At 34.8% G+C, this 18,521-nt stretch overlaps 2 protein-coding genes across 4 annotated transcripts in view; both read left to right on the forward strand.

Annotated features, from left to right (window-relative positions):
* Nucleotides 1-18,521, forward strand: part of LOC127874845 (uncharacterized) — a 137,224-nt gene that overhangs the window by 100,876 nt on the left and 17,827 nt on the right. The gene's annotated exons all lie outside the window — the stretch shown is intronic.
* On the forward strand, nt 5,780-15,079 carry LOC127874849 (uncharacterized). Its single transcript, XM_052419500.1, has 2 exons — nt 5,780-5,891; nt 10,131-15,079. Exons 1-2 carry the CDS (start codon nt 5,812-5,814, stop codon nt 10,651-10,653), a joined length of 603 nt encoding a protein of 200 aa, XP_052275460.1. The 5' UTR covers nt 5,780-5,811; the 3' UTR covers nt 10,654-15,079.

An 18,521-nucleotide genomic window follows, 5' to 3' on the forward strand; every position in this document is an offset into this window, starting at 1 on the left:
CATTTTTTTTAATTTGTATTAAGTCTTTCAAACAGTATGTAAAACAGTAGGACTTTTTTCACTCAAACTGACACAGCTGAAATATCTTCAGACTGTGAGACCATTTATGTTCATCAGAATGATATGTCATAATTAAAAAATACAGCTGATTTCTGGTGATTGAGGGAAAAAGGGAAACAAAATTGTAATGATTTTTTAGCTCACCTGAGCGATAGCTCGAGGTGAGCTATTGTGATCACTCAGCGTCCGGCGTCCGTCCGTCCGTCCATAAACAATTTGTAAACATCTTCTTCTATTAAACCATTGAGCCAATTTCAACTAAATTTCATGTGGAGCATCCCTAGGTCATGGGACAAAAGAATTGTTAAAAAAAATTTGATCACATAACCAAGATGGCCGCCATGACCATATATGGTAAAAACCTTAAAAAATCTTCTTGTCAGAAACCGCTCATCAGATTTTCAAAAAATTTCACAGGGATGACCTTTGAGGGCTCCCCTGAAAAAGTTGTTCAAAGAAATTTGATTCGTCAAAAAACATGGCCGCAGGAGCTCGTTGAACTTTGCATGTTTATTCGTTTTTGCCTATTTTGTGAAAACTTTCAAAAATCTTCCACATTTTTTGTCCGATCCTTTCCAAATTTGCACAGTGTCTTTATATCAATGAGGACACGAACCCTACAAAAAATGAGCATTATTGGTCCATGAAGTACAGAATTACCTCCCCTTGAATTGAGAAAATGGTGTTTATGCAGTCCAAATTTTTCATCCAATTCTTTCCAAACTTGTAAGGATTTAGCATGGTTCAAACAAGGGAAACAACTACGGTTTATGCATGTTCTTTTTATTACAGATTTGCCTCCCTTTAATTCATTCAAAATCTCATTTTACAGCAGAGATTCCAAATCTGACCTGTAAATGAGCCCCATATTTACTGCTGGTGCTATGTTACCTTTTCCCATTTGATCATTCTTAAGTATTGGTCTTGTAATGCTGCTACTGCTACTGCTACTGCTACTGCTACTGCTACTACTACTACTACTACTACTACTACTACTACTACTACTACTACTACTACTTCTACTACTACTACTACTACTACTACTTCTACTACTACTGCCACTACTACTACTACTACTACTACTACTACTACTACTACTACTACTACTACTACTACTACTACTACTACTACTACTACTACTAGTACTACTACTACTAGTTCTACTACCACCACCACCACCACCACCACCACCACCACCACGTCTACTATTACTACTTCTACTACTACTGCCACTACTACTACTACTTTTACCACTACTACTACTACTACTACTACTACTACTACCACTACTACTACTACTACTACTACTACTACTACTACTACTTCTACTACTACTTCTACTACTACTACTACTACTACTTCTACTACTACTACTACTACTACTACTACTACTACTACTACTACTACTACTACTACTACTACAACTACTATTACTACTACTACTACTACTACTACTACTACTACTACTACTACTACTACTACTACTACTACTACTACTACTACTACACCACCACCACCACCACCACCACCACCACCACCACCACCACCACCACCACCATTCACAGTGACAAAAAACGTTTTCACACAATGGCTGCTACTACAACTTATAGCCCATATAGGGGGGCATGCATGTTTTACAAACAGCCCTTGTTTCTATGGGATTTTAACCACAACTGTTCATGTTTATCTCCGACACATATTTTTAGGTCACCTGTCATGAAGTGACACAGTGAGCTTATGTGATCGTGTGATGTCCGGCGTCCGTTGTGCGTGCCTGCGTGTGTCCGTGCGTCCGTCCGTCAACAATTTGTTTGTGTAGACAGTATAGGTCACAGTTTGCATCCAATCTTGATGAAATTTGGTCAAAATGTTTATCTTGATTAAATCCGGTTTGGGATTGTATTTGGGTCATCTGGGGTCAAAAACAAGGTCACTAGGTCAAATAATAGAACAACCTTCTGTAGACAATAGAGGTCACAGTTTTCATCCAATCTTTATGAAATTTGGTCAGAATGTTTATCTTGATGAAATCTGGGTTGGGATTTTATTTGGGTCATCTGGGGTCAAAAACTAGGTCAATAGGTCAAATAATAGAAAAACCTTGTGTAGACATTAGAGATCACAGTTTTCATCCAACCTTTATGAAATTTGGTCAGAATTCTTGATGAAATCTGGGTGGGATTGTATTTGGGTCATCTGGGGTAAAAATCTAGGTCAAATAAATAGAAAAACCTTGTGTTGACAATAGAGGTCACAGTTTTCATCCAATATTTATGAACTGTGGTCAGAATGTTTATCTTGATGAAATCTGGATTGGGATTGTATTTGGGTCATCTAGAGTCAGGAACTAGGTCACTAGGTCAAATCATAGAAAAACATTGTGTAGACAATAGAGGTCATAGTTTTCATCTGATCTTAATGAGTCAGGTGAGCGATTCAGGGCCATCATGGCCCTCTTGTTTGTAACTAGGATTAACTAAAGAATAGCTTGTAAACATGGAGGCAACATTTATTTCCTTATCTTCATGAAACTCTTGGAGTCTTGGTGCAGGTAAGCAAGCTTTAAAGGCAAAAAAACAACAAAAGTATAAAATATACACAATATGATTGAAATACTGAATAAAACAGCAAACAATTCCTAATGAATAAATATTAACTTTACCGGACGTTGTATTTTAGTGGCATTTGGCAGGTGTTTCATGACATTTTTCCTTTAAACACGAGACATTAAAATGCAATAATTGTCTATAGTGGTAAAGGTTACCTACGTTCATATTGCTATAAATACCCCGCATCATTGGCAGAAGTTGTGCTTTAGAAATGTGTACATTTGATATTAACAGCTGCTTTAATGCGTCAGTGCCATATAAAGGACTCAATAGTATTCTTCTACATTTCTTTATTACTTCCATTACATTGAACAATAACATAGATCATTCACTTCAAATGTTCTTGTCTCCACACAAATGTTTATCGTGGAATGCAATTTCATGTTGAGAACATTGATAATTGTTTGGAATATCACCTGTCAATTCATGACCGTCTAGCAATACATTTGCAAGAATTGTGAAGAATTTGTTAATCTCGACTGCCTGTCTTAGCTGCTGTCATATGTACTGTTAATTACACAGCATCATGCCTTTCTGAGTAAATATTCATACTGTTATAAATGACTCTTCAAAGAAATGGTCTCGATATCTGAGACATATACTCTATTATTTTTTCTTAAAGATTAGCAACTTACAGAAACTTTGATTCTGTGAGATTCAATCTCGCGTTCTTTTTAAAAAGTCCAACAACTGTCTATTAAAATGGTGACTTAACTTGTAACAAAAAGCAGAATGTTATTGGCCATTCTTGTTACACTCAGTTAAATAATCCACCAATAAACCCAGGTACATATTGTCTGTTAGTGATTAGGCACTTTAATGAAAGGTTGAATTAAATTTACTTTAATGGAAGGTGTTATATAACAAATAAAAAATATAATTACCACTCTAAAAACCACATTTATTACTAAATCTCTATGAAACTTGGTCACAATGTTTATCTTGACATGCCATGTTTGAATAAGGATCAGGAGTGGTAAAAAACTAGGTCACCAGATCAATTTTAGGTCATATTTATTGACCAATCTTCATAAATCTTGGTGAGACCATTTGTCCCAATAATATCTCTGTGGACTTTGAAGCTGGGTTGCATACGGTCAAAATCTAGGTCACTAGGCCACATTTCAAAAAGTTTGTGAACATGCCTGATGTTACATTTAATACTAATCTAATTTAAAGTTCAAAACTTTGTCACATGGGATCAAAACATAGGTCACTAGGATAAATAAAAGAAAAAGTTTCTGAGCACTCTAGTGACCACATTTACCACCCAATCTTCATGAAACTTGGTCAGAACATTTGCCCAAACGATATTTTGTTTGAGTCTGAAACTAGGGTCCAGCACTTAAGGTCACTAGGTAGAATAAGAAAATGCTTGTGAACACAACAAATTTATTGCCAAATCCTATTAAAACTGGACCATAATATTTCCTCTTGATTTGAATGCCCCCCATGGCATATACATTTTTAACTGTCCCTCGGTCCGTCTGTCCGTCCGAAAACTTTAACATTGGTCATAACTTTTGCAATATTGAAGATAGCAACTCGATATTTGGCATGCATGTTAATTATCTGATGGAGCTGCACATTTTGAGTGGTGAAAGGTCAAGGTCAGGGTGGCATATAGTTTTTTAACTGTCCGTCCGTCCGTCTGTAAGTCCGTCCGTCCGTCCGAAAACTTAAACATGGGTCATAACTTTTGCAATATTGAAGATAGCAACTTGTTATTTGGCATGCATGTGTATCTCATGGAGCTGCATATTTTGAGTGGTGAAAGGTCAAGATCATCCTTCAAGGTCTAAGATCAAATATATGGCTTTAAATCGGCCCAGAAGGGGGCATTGTGATTCTGACAAACACATCTCTTGTTCAGTTTAAAACAAGATCATATGGGTAAAAACAAGGTTTCTAGGTCAATTTAAAGGAATATCTTTAATTATCATGAAACTTGTCAAGAACTTTTTTCCTAATCATATTTCAGCCGAGTTTGAAACCTGGTCATATGGAATCATAGCTGCCAGTTTTTTGGCAGTTTTATTGTGAAACTTAGTAAACACTACCTTCTCACAATCGTTAAAAGTTTCTTGTGGTCTCAGGTTAATATATTACAACATTTGGCCCTCTTTTTCAGAATTTTTATCAAATGGACTGCAACTCTGTTTTACAAATCTACAGATAAAAATATTTTCAACTCTACAACCCTTATTGTAGGCGTATATTAGGCATTCTACATTATCATGACTATTAGCGTTCACTATTAGCAAAATAACTTGTACAAAACTGTATAGTTTCCTCCAATAATAGCCCTGGCATAAAAACTGGCCAATATTAATATAGAGTTTTATAGAAAAAAAAGTGAAACAAGTTTCCACTGAAACCCCAAGGCCCAGAAGTTTAATAGTTGGTATGTAACATCATTAAATTGTTGTCACCTCTTCAACAAAAATGTCCAATCATGCCTCTATGTTCAGAACTGCAAACACCACAGGGCGATTAATTCAGACTCAATTATAGCTCTGAAATAAATGTACTGCGTAGTATTTGGTATATTATTACACTGTATTGTGGGAAAAACTGTCAATGACCAATGGGTAAATATTTTGGGGGTTTTATAAACCGGCTTAATATAATGGCATGCAGTTTCGGATGAGGGGGGGGTATTCTTTATTACTGTTATGACAGACTGTAGTTTAAGCCCCCTTTCATTGATAGCCTTTGACTTATATACATGTAGCTCTTTATGAACTAGTACTGTGAGCCTTTGTGACGTGTCGCATGTTTCAAACCTTGGACCTCGTTGCAGCAAGAGGGACACCAAATTCATTCCACCATTCTGACCTCGACGACAGCATCTATATTTTACGGGATATTTATATTACTCACCCAAAGAAGTTGAGTGAATTCACTGTGGAAATATATATGTCAGTCTTTTTGTATACAAAACTTGTTTGTTAATACTTCTTCACTCTTCAACGTACATTATACATTATAAGTCTAACTTTCAGGCAATCTTCTTTTATTGAAGTTGTGACAGGGCAATTTTTTATCTTGTGTTAAAAATTGCTAAAGAAATGCCACTTTTTCAACTTTCATTTGTATGAACAGTTTTCTATTTCAGAACTCGGGAGCTACTGTGGCCTCCATGGTGATAGAACATGAGGATGACAGGGGCACCCTCACTGTTGTCATGGATACCCTCAACATCGAGACCACGTGCCAGAGGTTAGAGTTTAAGAAAAACATACTTTCACTTCAGATTCGACTCTTAACCCTTTCAGTGCTGGAACCGAATGTTGAAGGCCTTTGCAAACAGTTTTGATCCAGAAGAGATGCCACAGAACATGGCCTCTCATCAGGATCCAAACTGTTTGCTATTCTGATAGTAGTCTTTGAAAAAAAATCAAAGAAAATGCTAATTTTAGAAATTCAGCAGACGACATTTTAGCAGACAACAAATTTCCCAGCATGCAAAGTGTTAATTAATGCAAATACCATGAATATGTATTTGTGAAGTAAAATTAACAACTCGAACAGAATGACCATAGCTGAACAATCAATTTAACTAATAACTACCAGTAATTGCTATTAAATATTCTGTAAATTGGCTGTAATTATGTTGGGAAATTTTTGGGAAATTTTAAAGCTCATCTGGAGATTTAGTGATCACATGTTGGCACATGTATTGCCCAATCGTCATGAATCTTTGGGAGGGACATTTCTCTCAATAATATCTCAGGCAAGAAACTAGGTCTGTAGGTCACAGAAAAGAAAACATTACAACTCTAGAGGCCACATGAAACGTGGTGAGTACATTTCTTACACTGATATCTCAGATATGTTTGGAACTGACTTTGTGGCATCAAAAACTTGGTCATTAAAGAAATTGTTTGTTAACACTCTAGATGTCATGTTTGTTTGCGCAAAACTTGGTGATTTGTTCACATGAAAGAATTTGCTTGTTAACAGTTCTAAAAGTCATGTTTGTTTGCATATTCTTCATAAAACTTTCTCTGAATATTTGCTGTAATGATTTTTCAGATGTGTAATATATGATTCCTGTTTATTTAAAACATAGCCTACATGAGGTGGGTGGGGAGGGGGTTGGGACGTGTTCCTTAAATGGCTTAAGTAAAACCAGTTGAGGTCACATTTTAGACACCCATCATGACCATGCTCAGAAAATTAAAAATGGTAGATATCTGGACTGAGTTCATGAGTTTTGTTAGTTTTAAAACATGGCAACCAGGTATTTGGAAAGTTTTCCTTATAACTCTATTGTGAAACCTTGAGAAGTCTGAAAGCTCAGAAAAGTTATGTTCCTTGGGTCTCAGGTGATGGGCTTAGCTTTTAAACTTATTTATTTTAGCTTGATTGCATAGAAAGCCTAAGGCTTATTGAAACACTCTCGAGTCTGTTTCCTGGGACTAAGAACCCATACTTGGTGTCGTTGGGGAATTCAAACTGTGGGGATCTAACCGTGACCTCCCGGTCATGAGGCGGACACCATATCCACTACCCCATAGCGACCTTATGGGCTAATGGTCCTTTTGCTTCAATTTTTGTCTGTATTTCATTTGTGTATGAGCTGCTAGAAAAATGTATTTGCATGAATCTCTATGATGTTGATGCATAAGTTTGTTGTTAGTTTGCTAGACTGTTTGTGTATATTATTGCATATGTAGTAGACTCACTTGTTACATGGATGGATTATCCAATCATAATGCATAATTTACATCAAAATGCAAAAAGTTGTCAGTATAGTAATTTTATTTTATGAATAAGTTTGTTTATGTCCCCCACCATAGTAGTGGGGGACATATTGTTTTTGCCCTGTCTGTTGGTCTGTTGGTCTGTTGGTTGGTTTGCGCCAACTTTAACATTTGCAATAACTTTTGCAATATTGAAGATATGAACATGATATTTGGCATGCATATGTATCTCATGGAGCTGCACATTTTGAGTGGTGAAAGGTCAAGGTCATCCTTCAAGGTCAAAGGTCAAATATATGGGTCAAAATCGCTCATTTAATGTACACTTTTGCAGTATTTCAATATTCAAGATAGCAACTTGATATTTGGCACGCATGTGTATCTCATGGAGCTGCACAATTTGAGTGGTGAAAGGTCAAGGTCAATGTCATCCTTCAAGGTCAGATGTCAAATATATGTGGCCAAAATCGCTCATTTTATGAGTACTTTTGCAATTTTGAAGATAGCAACTTGATATTTGGCATGCATGTGTATCTCATGGAGCTGCACATTTTGAGTGGTGAAAGGTCAAGGTCATCCTTCAAGGTCAGAGGTCAAATATATGTGGCCCAAATCGCAAATGTTATGAATACTTTTGCAATATTGAAGATAGCAACTTGATATTTGGCATGCATGTGTATCTCATGGAGCTGCACATTTTTAGTGGTGAAAGGTCAAGGTCAAGGTCATCCTTCAAGGTCAATTATATGGGTCAAAATTGCTCATGTAATGTCACTTCTGCAATATTGAAGCTAGCAATTTTATATTTGAAATGCATGTGTATCTCATGGAGCTGCACATTTTGAGTGGTGAAGAGTCAAGGTCAAGGCCATCCTACAAGGTCAAACATCGTATAGGGATTGTGTTTCACAAACACATCTTGTTTTAAAAGGTAAGACTATAATAAATATAACAGGAGCACCGCATAACGGGTGCCAACGCTCGGCTGCGGATGTAGTTTTGAATAAATGAAAGCTTGTCAGAATTTTTTTTTAGAGGTCACAGTGACCTTTATCTTTATCCTAGTGACCCCAAAATGGATGTGGCGTGTAGAACTTATCAAGGTGCATCTACATATGAAGTTTCAAAGTTGTAGGTGGAAGCACTCTGATTTTAGAGCCAATGTTCAAAAGGTTAATAAAATGTTAAGGTTTTAGCATGAAGCCGGACAACGAGCTGGCTATGACAATACCTCAGGTTTTCTCCGAAAACAGCCGAGCTAATATATCAAATAATGTCCATGGATGTGTTTGCTTTCAAAATGGCAAATATGCTTTTATGGCTTTTCCATTATATTTGACCGACATTGCAAAACAAAAAGACATTATCAAAAAAGAGCAAGTAAACAAAACACAAATAAAAATTAGTAAGATACTGTTTGCCATCACAAAACACTAATAGCCACTGTCTAGACACAGATCTAATTCCACAATTCCACAATCAAAGAAAATGGACTACTAAATTACAAGTGACTTACATGTAAATAACACAATTATAAAATGATGAGAAAGAAAATGAACAATACTGATTCTGTTTTAACTTTGAACACGATCCAATCACAATCCTAACAATTACGTGAGCGCATCCATGTTCTTGTGGCCGCCTAAATGCTAAACATATACGAGTCAACTCCACCATGGAAAAGAATTAATATAAGCTTTACGCTTGTTTACTTATCCATGAATTTTTTACTTTGCAACAATGTTTTGAATTGTATGATTACGAAATGAATAAATACGTTTAAACTAACAATACTACATGAAAATACATATAATATCAGTCAAATTTCACATGCTTTACAGATAACTTAGTTTACACAGAAGAGCTCTTTGTATCACATACCCAGGGGATGATAAAAGTATTATTTCCTAATTAGGGAAGTTGCCCACTCAAAAGTACTTATTTGTGCAGTGTTCAATAGTTCAATAGTTGTCATGTGCATCTCTACCAAACGCTTTGCTCAGTGGACTTCTTATGCATTTATTATAATTATCTTTAAATAATTTCTAATCTAAACCAAACCTGTGGGGAAACGGTTGCCGATTAGAGCTTTTTAAATCAGTTGGTGGATGTATTTTGCAACTGTGACTTTATATACCAGAGCATCTTACACTTGCCTTTAATGTAATACAAAGTTGAAACATATTTACACGTTTATCCTTAAAGTACAATAGTTACTATTTATCCAGATTGAGTTTTCTTTTCTAAATTGGATAATATTATTTAAAATGAACACTGTATTATGTGAATTGGGAATAAGACATCAAACTGGGAATGGGCATCAGTTTGGTGATTTTCTCAAACAAAACTATTCATTTCATGATCTACATTTATTTTTGTAATATATTATCTATAATTTAAGCTTAATAAGCAATTTCCATGACTTTTTCATTAACAGTGATTGTATTTTTATCATTTAAAGTGTATTTTTAAACCGTGTCCATGCGCGGCATGGACACAGTTTCATTTCATGAGGATTTTTTTTTTAATTGATAAAAAATCCAGTTTTGAAGTAAAATCAATTTAAATGATGCTTTTATATATGCAAGTATCTGTTTAAATTATAATTTGTCAAACTAGATAAATACAACATATAAATCTGCATATTGTGCACTTTTGATAAAACACAATTTATTCCCAAATTGATGTCTTATTCCCAATTCACATAATACAGTGTTAATGGAATTATAATCATGTCATGTCACCATTACAGGTGTACGTCTGATGACCGGCCACCGGGGTATAATGAGGCGACCACTGATATTTCAATGGAATCTCCAAATGACATCATAATTGAAGAGGTGACCGTCGACCCCCCACCCCCTTATGGCCCGCCCAGCTATCAGCAGGCGATGGAGGACAAGTCTCGTGAATCTAGCTGTGATAATCTAGCAGAGAACTTTGAAGTTTCTGAGGCATCCAGGGAGTTAATCCAGTCAGGTTTCGGTGCAGGAAATGTGGATGAAAATGGTGGAAACGGAAACAGTGAAAGGCATGATCATTATCATAATGGCAGAAAAGGTTGTGATGGTAGTGGTGATGGTGATGGTAAGAGAAATATGTGTGGGGAGCCACATGAAGAGGAGATGTCACAGTTTGTGGGTGGTGATGGCAGTGGTCGTCGAGAGCAGACGGCAAATGAGAACGTGGAATGCAGGTCGACTACAACGGAAGACTCCACACAGCCTCAGGAACGTTACTCAAAATATCAAGATATGCCCACTGTTACCATATAGCTGTCTGAAATCATCAAGATTTCAACATTGTCACCATAAAGGTGTTGTGTGGATGGTTATTAAAATTGTCAATTAGGTGTTTTACTAATGCCTGAAATTTACGGTATGCCTGCGATGTTGGTAGCATACAAATATTTCTTTGCTTCACATCATATAGCCAGACAAGTGTCATTAAAACCTCACAAACAGAGTTTGAAGAAGGGTATTCTGGTGTCACAATGTTGGTTGGTCCATTGGTTGGTTGGTTGGTTGGTTGGTTAGTTGATAGAATCTCTTGTTCTTCAAACTTTGTTCTTCAATTTGTTTTTAAAAGTTATATTAAACGGTTCATGTTTCAAATTCAAAAGTATTGGCTGACATATTTTTTCCAAGATATCATTCATATCAAATTCGTTTATTTTGTTGAGCTGCATATGCGGAACTTAACACACTGGATGAACAGTATAATGCCTGGACAACTTATTGCCATCATGGACTCTTTGTAGCAGACATGTTGAAATTATTGTTTTCTTTTCTTTAGGAGTACATTTCCATAAAACTTTATTCATTAGAAAAAAAACACATAATGTGTGGCAGTGTTATACATAATATTGCCTTTGACAAGAGTCATACAAAATGACTTTTATCCAGGAATTTATTTGGCAATTTGCAGGCCATTATTTAAAGCAAACTTTGAAATTGTGCAGCGAATCGCTATGAAACCTTATATAGTTCATCTACATGATGAAAAATACTGTGATTTTTGGTCAAATTGTATACTGGCCGCCATCTTGTATGAAGTTCGTCTTCAAGTTCAAGTTTACAATGTATACTATGGCACTGAAGGTCAAAATAGAGCACTTATAAGGTCAAACCCCTTCTAATAACTTAGTCAAAGCAGCATTTGGAGTTATGAATCATCAACAGTGATAACGCTAGTTTGTATGTAATTTTAATTTTGTTACATTATTGGAAAGGCTCTGCCTTCAATTTATGAAATGAAAACTATATATACATTTTGTTTGTGTGTTACAATCTTTTTCATGACTTTGGTGCATTGTTGGGTTAGTATGAGTTATACAAATAATGGTAGTGAAGTGGTGCAATACTTGACCTTTCTAACAATTAGGCACTACAAATTCTTTTTATTTTTGTAGTCTATTTGTGTTAGGTTATTTTCTACCTCGTTATTGTGTTTTGTCTTATTTCTTGTTCTTGCATACTATTGTTTTGTTTCTGCTCATTTACTGTATTTATAAATTTTTATTGCATGTTATAATGAACTTCATGACAAGTAAATTTTTTCAAATATGATAAGAATCGATCATTATGATGATTCTAAACAAAAGTTGATGTTGATGAAACTGTGAAAGGAAGACAACTTGTTATAATTTTTAAATTTCATTGATCTCCCTTTCAAATGAATCTAAGGTTTACATTGATTCAAAATGTTTGCAATTATTTTACCAAATTCTCTGTTACTCAGTTGTTACATTATTCTGTATTTCTTTTCTTGTCCAATATTTTGTTTCATGTTTTACACCGGTGTTTTTCCATCATGTTTATTTATTTTCATATAATTTGCTATGGTCTAGTCCTTTTCATGTGATTATTTTCCTGAAATTGCCACAAATTACTGAAAGGTGCAATTCTACATTTTCATCTAGTAATAGTATGTCATTCTAGGTTTCCTTTATTCTCCTTTGTGCTGATGACACTTTCATTTGTTCTCATGAAATTAACGCTCATTACAATGAAATGTTCATGTTAATCAAGAAACTGTCATTTGTGGTCAAGACATTTTCATCCATTCTCATGTTTATATTAAAGCGGGTATATACGATTTTTTATATGTGTTTAATTGTATTATATTGATAAAATATGTTACAATAACACAAAATAGGCAAGAAAAATTATACATTAAAGCCGAATTTCATAAAATGCAGCAAAGACAAATTAGCGCCCCGAGCCGATAGTGACGTACATATTTTCCTACAATAACCGAAGCACTCGTCCTTGTATTAGGATCGGAGATAGTGTTCGTGTGTCGTATGAATAGATATCGTTGCAGAATTTCAAATAAACCGTTAAACTAAGTTTAGATGCACATCGTACATGTATGGTATACATGCTGGCGAATTCGGCTGTACAGCCGTTTTCAATTTCAGAATTAAATATCTGGCTTATTTCGCATTTTTCGACACATGTTGTTCTTAACTTTTATTTTAATTTATATTGAAATATATATATAATAAGTTTTTTACACAGTTTATATAAATTCATAAATATTTGACTAAATCGTATATACCCGCTTTAATGTCTTTTTATAGTATTATACCTCCGTGTAGAGTACGGCATTTTGTGATTTTTTTGTGCAATATTAGATTGGTATCATTATGTTGTGTAGAAGTATATATTTATCATTGTGTTACTGTCCTTTTTTTAATTTGACCAATTCTTATTCTTGTGAGCACATGATTTATTTTTGTAACAAGTTTACTGTTATTATTGTTATTTAGTTTAATTGTTTAAGATTTATGCTTAGGAACACAATATGTGAGCCAACAATGTATTTCTTGTATTGCTATAAAAATTGTTGAGAACTTTTTTATGCCCCCTTTTAGAAGAAAAGGGGGCATATAGTGATCAGACTTTCCGTCTGTCCGTCTGTCTGTCTGTCTTTCCGTCACACTTTGCGTTTAGGTTTCAAAAAATGCTCATAAATTCTATGTCCCTTGAGATATAACCTTGATATTTGGTATGCATGTGTATATGGACAATGCCTTTCCATACACACACAATTTTTTACCCCTGTGACCTTAGCCTTGAACTTAGGGTCCGCGTTAAGGTTTAGAAATCTGCGTTTAGGTTTCGAAAAATGCTCATAACTTCTATGTCCCTTGAGATAAAGCCTTCATACTTGGTATGCATCTGTATATGGACAAGACACAAAAAAGTTTGACCCCTAAGACCTTGACCTTGAACTTAGGGTGTGCGTTTAGGTTTCAAAATCTTCGTTTAGGTTTCGAAAAATGCTCATAACTTCTATGTCCCTTGAGATATAACCTTCATATTTGGTATGCATGATTATATGGACAAGGCCTTTCCATACGCACAAAAATGTTGACCCCTGTGACCTTGACCTTGAACTTAGGGTCCGCGTGTAGGTTTCGAAATCTGCGTTTAGGTTTCGAAAAATGCTATAACTTCTATCAAAGCGTTTATAGGGGGCATATGTCATCCTATGGTGACAGCTCTTGTTTTAATGATCATTTAGTTGGCAGAGGAATAATATGTGATGAGATGTAACATCTTCTACAGCAGTTTTGTTGTTTATTGCTTCGTATTTGAATCAAACTTGATTTTCAGCAATAGGCAAAATAACAATGAAATAATTGTCTTAGAATCCAGACATACAATATATATAATATAAAAACAAGAAAAATGAAAAGAACTAGTTTAATTGAATATTGCTTCTAATGTTATGTTATCAATTTCAATTAATGATTAAAAATTAGCAAAACAATATTTTTTAATATTTTACTGTTGTACAATGGGAGGGTTATTTTGCTTGTGGATCATGGAAGAGATGGTTACATTAATTCTCTAAAGGACTCTATTTAAAGGGACCTTTTTACGTTTTGGTAAATTGACAAGATTAAATAATCAAAGTACTGGCAGTACTGGTGTGACGATGCTTTTGAAGAGGATGGATATAAAACATCAATTTAAGTTTATCTATATCACCACAATTGTGTATGTTGATACGAACATTTGGGTACGAAAATTTTGGGTAGGAAAAAAAATTTGGTACGAAAAAAATTTGCGTACGAAACATTTTTGGTACGAAAAAAAGTTTAGGGGTACGGGGAAGTAGTGCCTGTGGGTAACTTGACCCATTGAGCGAAACTGGGAGGCGGGTCACATTCTTGTTCATTAAGTATGGCAATACCTTCATGATGATTCTCGAAAGTAGGTATGAGCACATAGCCGGACCATGTGAGCTCAATCGTATGAGCACTTGACTATCCGAGTTCGCCCACGAACATATGGATAAGTTAACTAGTAGCGAAATGACCTTATACATGTATATGCTGAAATCTAACAATCAAACGAAATATCAAACATGGTATGTACACTTAGGTGGTTGTGTAATTTCTGTTAGCATATCGTATTCAATATGTAAATTTTAAATGATTGTGCCCGCACTTGAGTTTGTTGCCTTGTTTGAGTCTATACGCGCCTAGGCTGCACCCAGTGTGTGTATTTGTGTTTTTCCAAGGTAATGAGTTACCTCCGCGCTGAGGCTGCATAATGTTGGGACCCGGAGTGTGTCCAGCACTCCTACCTAATAAGATTAGATTGACGACAGTTGGGACGAATTTTGAATGATAGCTGCAATTTCCAGCTATTTGTTTTGTACTGAAATACTTTTTAATTTTTTATATGGTCAAATGCTGGGGGTGGGGGGGGGGGTGTAAGATTATCCGGAAAAAAACACCTGTCCGGAATGGTGACCACAAAACATACAAAATATACCATTGCGCCGGGAGCGGTAGCCGAACCTGTGTCGTAATGGTGAAAAAGCGAACGTCCTTACCACTGCGCTAGCGGGACGGACAATTACACAAAAAATGTTGTTTTATCTATATATATCATAGCAGTGCAGCGTTTACAATTTGCAGGTTCGAAATCGTTCGCATTCTTTAGTTTTGTGATCACGTAAAAAGTTAATTTTACATGTTTTTATTCGCAATTTATTTACTAAATCGAGAACAAATATCAAACAAAATAGAGAAAATATATAGTTGTTTCATTGGTCCATAAAAATAAAATGGATGTAAAATTACTAATTTGAAATTAACGTTCTGATACACTTATTGAATCTGTTTCCCCAGGATATGCTGTTCTATTTATATTTACCTTTATCAACACGAATGACAACTCTGCTAGGAGAATGTTATCAATGAAAATCAACGAGCAATCTCCTACGCAGTGGCGAATGCCAAGGGAAGTAACTGAAAAATCGAGTTATCTCAATCGGACTGGCTCGGTCTTTTACATAGGTCGCCATTGTGAAGAATTGTTTTACTGGTTATCAAACCTTGGACGCTGCTGTTCCAGCATCGTCAAAAATGTTTCAGATTCGCAAATTTTCCTTGTTATGATATTTGTTAGGAAACAGTAATACTGAACATTTACCATGCTCAAAAATATCCATTATATGTTTCTTTTGACAATTTAATAACCTGAAAATTATTAAGCGTTGCTATGCAACTGTTGTTGTCGTTATATTTTTGACACTACGAGGATTGTCTATATAAAGTATAAAATACATCTTTCATTGTATGAGCACTAATGGCGGAGTGGTTTAAGCGTTAGACTTTTACTCCAGTGGTTCGAGCCCAGTTAAGGGGTAAGTTAGTTTTCTTTCTTTAATTTTATTCTTGTTTGTTTACTGGAGCTTTTTAGATCCAATTTTTACATTTATCAATATAAAGCATTTAATCACAATCTTCAATACATGCCAAAATCTGTGAAAAGGTCCCTTTAATCATAAGAATTGGTGTTTACTGGTGGCAAAAATATAGATCTCTTCACTTTTCTGTCTAATACGGTTTGTCAAAAAAATTGGATGAATTTAATGTTAATTATATTTTTGTATTTCAAAATTTCTGTTCTACTCGCATGCTTCTAACGTTTGTGCACTCTAGCCTCTAGATCTGATTGTTAGTTAGTTCTTAAATGTATAAATGACTTGTGTATTGTTGACAAATGTGATCATGTTTATATTCAGGTTAGGTTTTTGTATTTCAAATTTCATTATGCATCATTATTAAACGCATGCAAACATAGTGTTGTGTGTTGTTAAGATTATAAATAAGTTGTCACACTTTTCTTGGAAATGCGTTATTCCACAAAATTTTAATATTAAGTGCAGATCTATGTCTCAAATAATCTTTAAAACATGGTTTCAAACTGGTGTAAAAAATATAACAGAAAAAAGAGTAAGGAGAATTTTATTTAAGTAGAGAACTTTTATTAAATGAATTTAAGATTTTGTCGAGTATTGATTTTATGTACAGGAAAGGTGCCTTAATTTTTGTTAAGTTGTAAAAATAATGAGCAAATATCTACCAATAAATAAAAAACAATCCGTTTTGCAGTTCAATAACCAACAAGTTCAAAGAACTTTATATGCTTTATATACATTATAAACGTTAAGTGCCTTGAGTATTCTTATAAATATATTGATACAAAAGATATGCTAGCCTCTACAGTAAACCAGCTGAACCAATCCTTTGCTTAAGCTGCCTTGGTCACATGAGCTGTTTGAACAGGGCAAGGTGGGGTCTGCGTCCTCGAATGTTTACTTTACCAGTTCATGATTTGAGCCGCACTCTGTGAAAAAGGTGTTTAATGCATGTGCGTAAAGTGTCGTCCCAGATTAGCCTGTGCAGTATAATAACAAAAACATGATAAAAGTGAAGTGTCATCCCTGAATAGCCTGTGCAGACTGGGAGGACACTTTTTCCACATGCATTAAAAACATACGTGCAAAATAATTTCTAAATCCTTCAATGCACTGGATAGGATAGCTTTCAACCTATTTTTGTTTTAAACTTCAGATTTTGGATTGCCTTTTTTCTTGTACATTTTATCCTACATGTACACTACCAGTACTTGGGCAAGTCTTGCAGATAAACCTTTCTCACAGATATAAAGTTACATTTGACAAGTATTTCGACAACAAAGAGGATATTTACAAACCAGGAGGGCATATTTAAATTTTGGATAGAATATCAAAACATTTGTAGCATTTAATTGTTTTCTTGTTGCTTTTATAATTAATTTCATGCTATGATTTATATTGCTCTAAGACATGTCTTAGCCTAAAACACAGCCATGGTATATGGTTATAAAAGATTTACAAGAGTTGGTTAAGTGTGTTTTTGTAGTAGTAAATTAATAATTAAGAATCATTTAAGCTTAAAAGTCCCTTTCTGTATATATTTCATAAAGTTGTAGCTTAGTTGTAAAATCTAGTTTTTGAATGGTTTGATGTTTATTGTTGTTTGGGATCACCATAGATGCTGTAGAAAGGAATATGTGACGAATAAAATTTGTCTGATTTGTAAATGTGTTTTTCTTTCTTGATAGCCACCATTCTAAGAAATTCAATCAAATCATACTGGTTATATAACTGCAGTTTGAGAGCAACACAAATGTCACTGTTGAGTAATTAAACATACTTTTAATTTTTCCCTAATAGTTAAATACCAATTTTCATTTGATTCATGAATTGGTACCAAAGACTGAAAGAACTGCCTCAAAGCATAAGATACATGTACAGGTTTTCCCTGTTTTAGTTGTTCGCTTGCGAACAACTTATGTCAGTACCAAAATTTCCAGCCAGTTCGCTGTTAACTACGCTTAGCCGGATACCCGCCACATCTGCCGCAACTGCGCGAGAAAGAGTTGTATAATTTATGCAAGAGGTTCTTCAACTTTATTCATTCGCAAATGGACTCATTATGTGAATATTGTGTGAAATGGAATATTTTTGAACGGGGCGTATATAGAAAAGAATCAATAAAAAATGTTTGTTTTATACGTGTTGCGGCAGATATTGTTTATGAATGATTAAAATAGTCAACTATCTGATGCGTCTTAATGACGTAGTATTTTTGCTCTGCACAGGTCATTGATAATATGACGCTATTAATAGATGCGGCTGCCGATATTAAAACAAGGGAGAGTCCAATTGCACGGGTGATAACAACGCAATAGTATAAGGTTACACTTGTTTATATTCACAGTTCTCAATTTACAAAACGTCGAACATGATTTCAACAATAACTACATATACGATAGGCAACAAAAAATGC

Source organism: Dreissena polymorpha, chromosome 3 (genome assembly GCF_020536995.1).
Source record: "Dreissena polymorpha isolate Duluth1 chromosome 3, UMN_Dpol_1.0, whole genome shotgun sequence".
In the NCBI taxonomy this organism is placed as follows: domain Eukaryota; kingdom Metazoa; phylum Mollusca; class Bivalvia; order Myida; family Dreissenidae; genus Dreissena; species Dreissena polymorpha.

Bases quoted from the DNA above. Each gene is read 5' to 3' on its own strand.
- LOC127874849 (XM_052419500.1), top strand. From the start codon at position 5,812: ATGGTGATAGAACATGAGGATGACAGGGGCACCCTCACTGTTGTCATG. The intron at 5,892-10,130 runs GTTAGAGTTTAA...TCACCATTACAG, and splicing joins ATCGAGACCACGTGCCAGAG to GTGTACGTCTGATGACCGGC.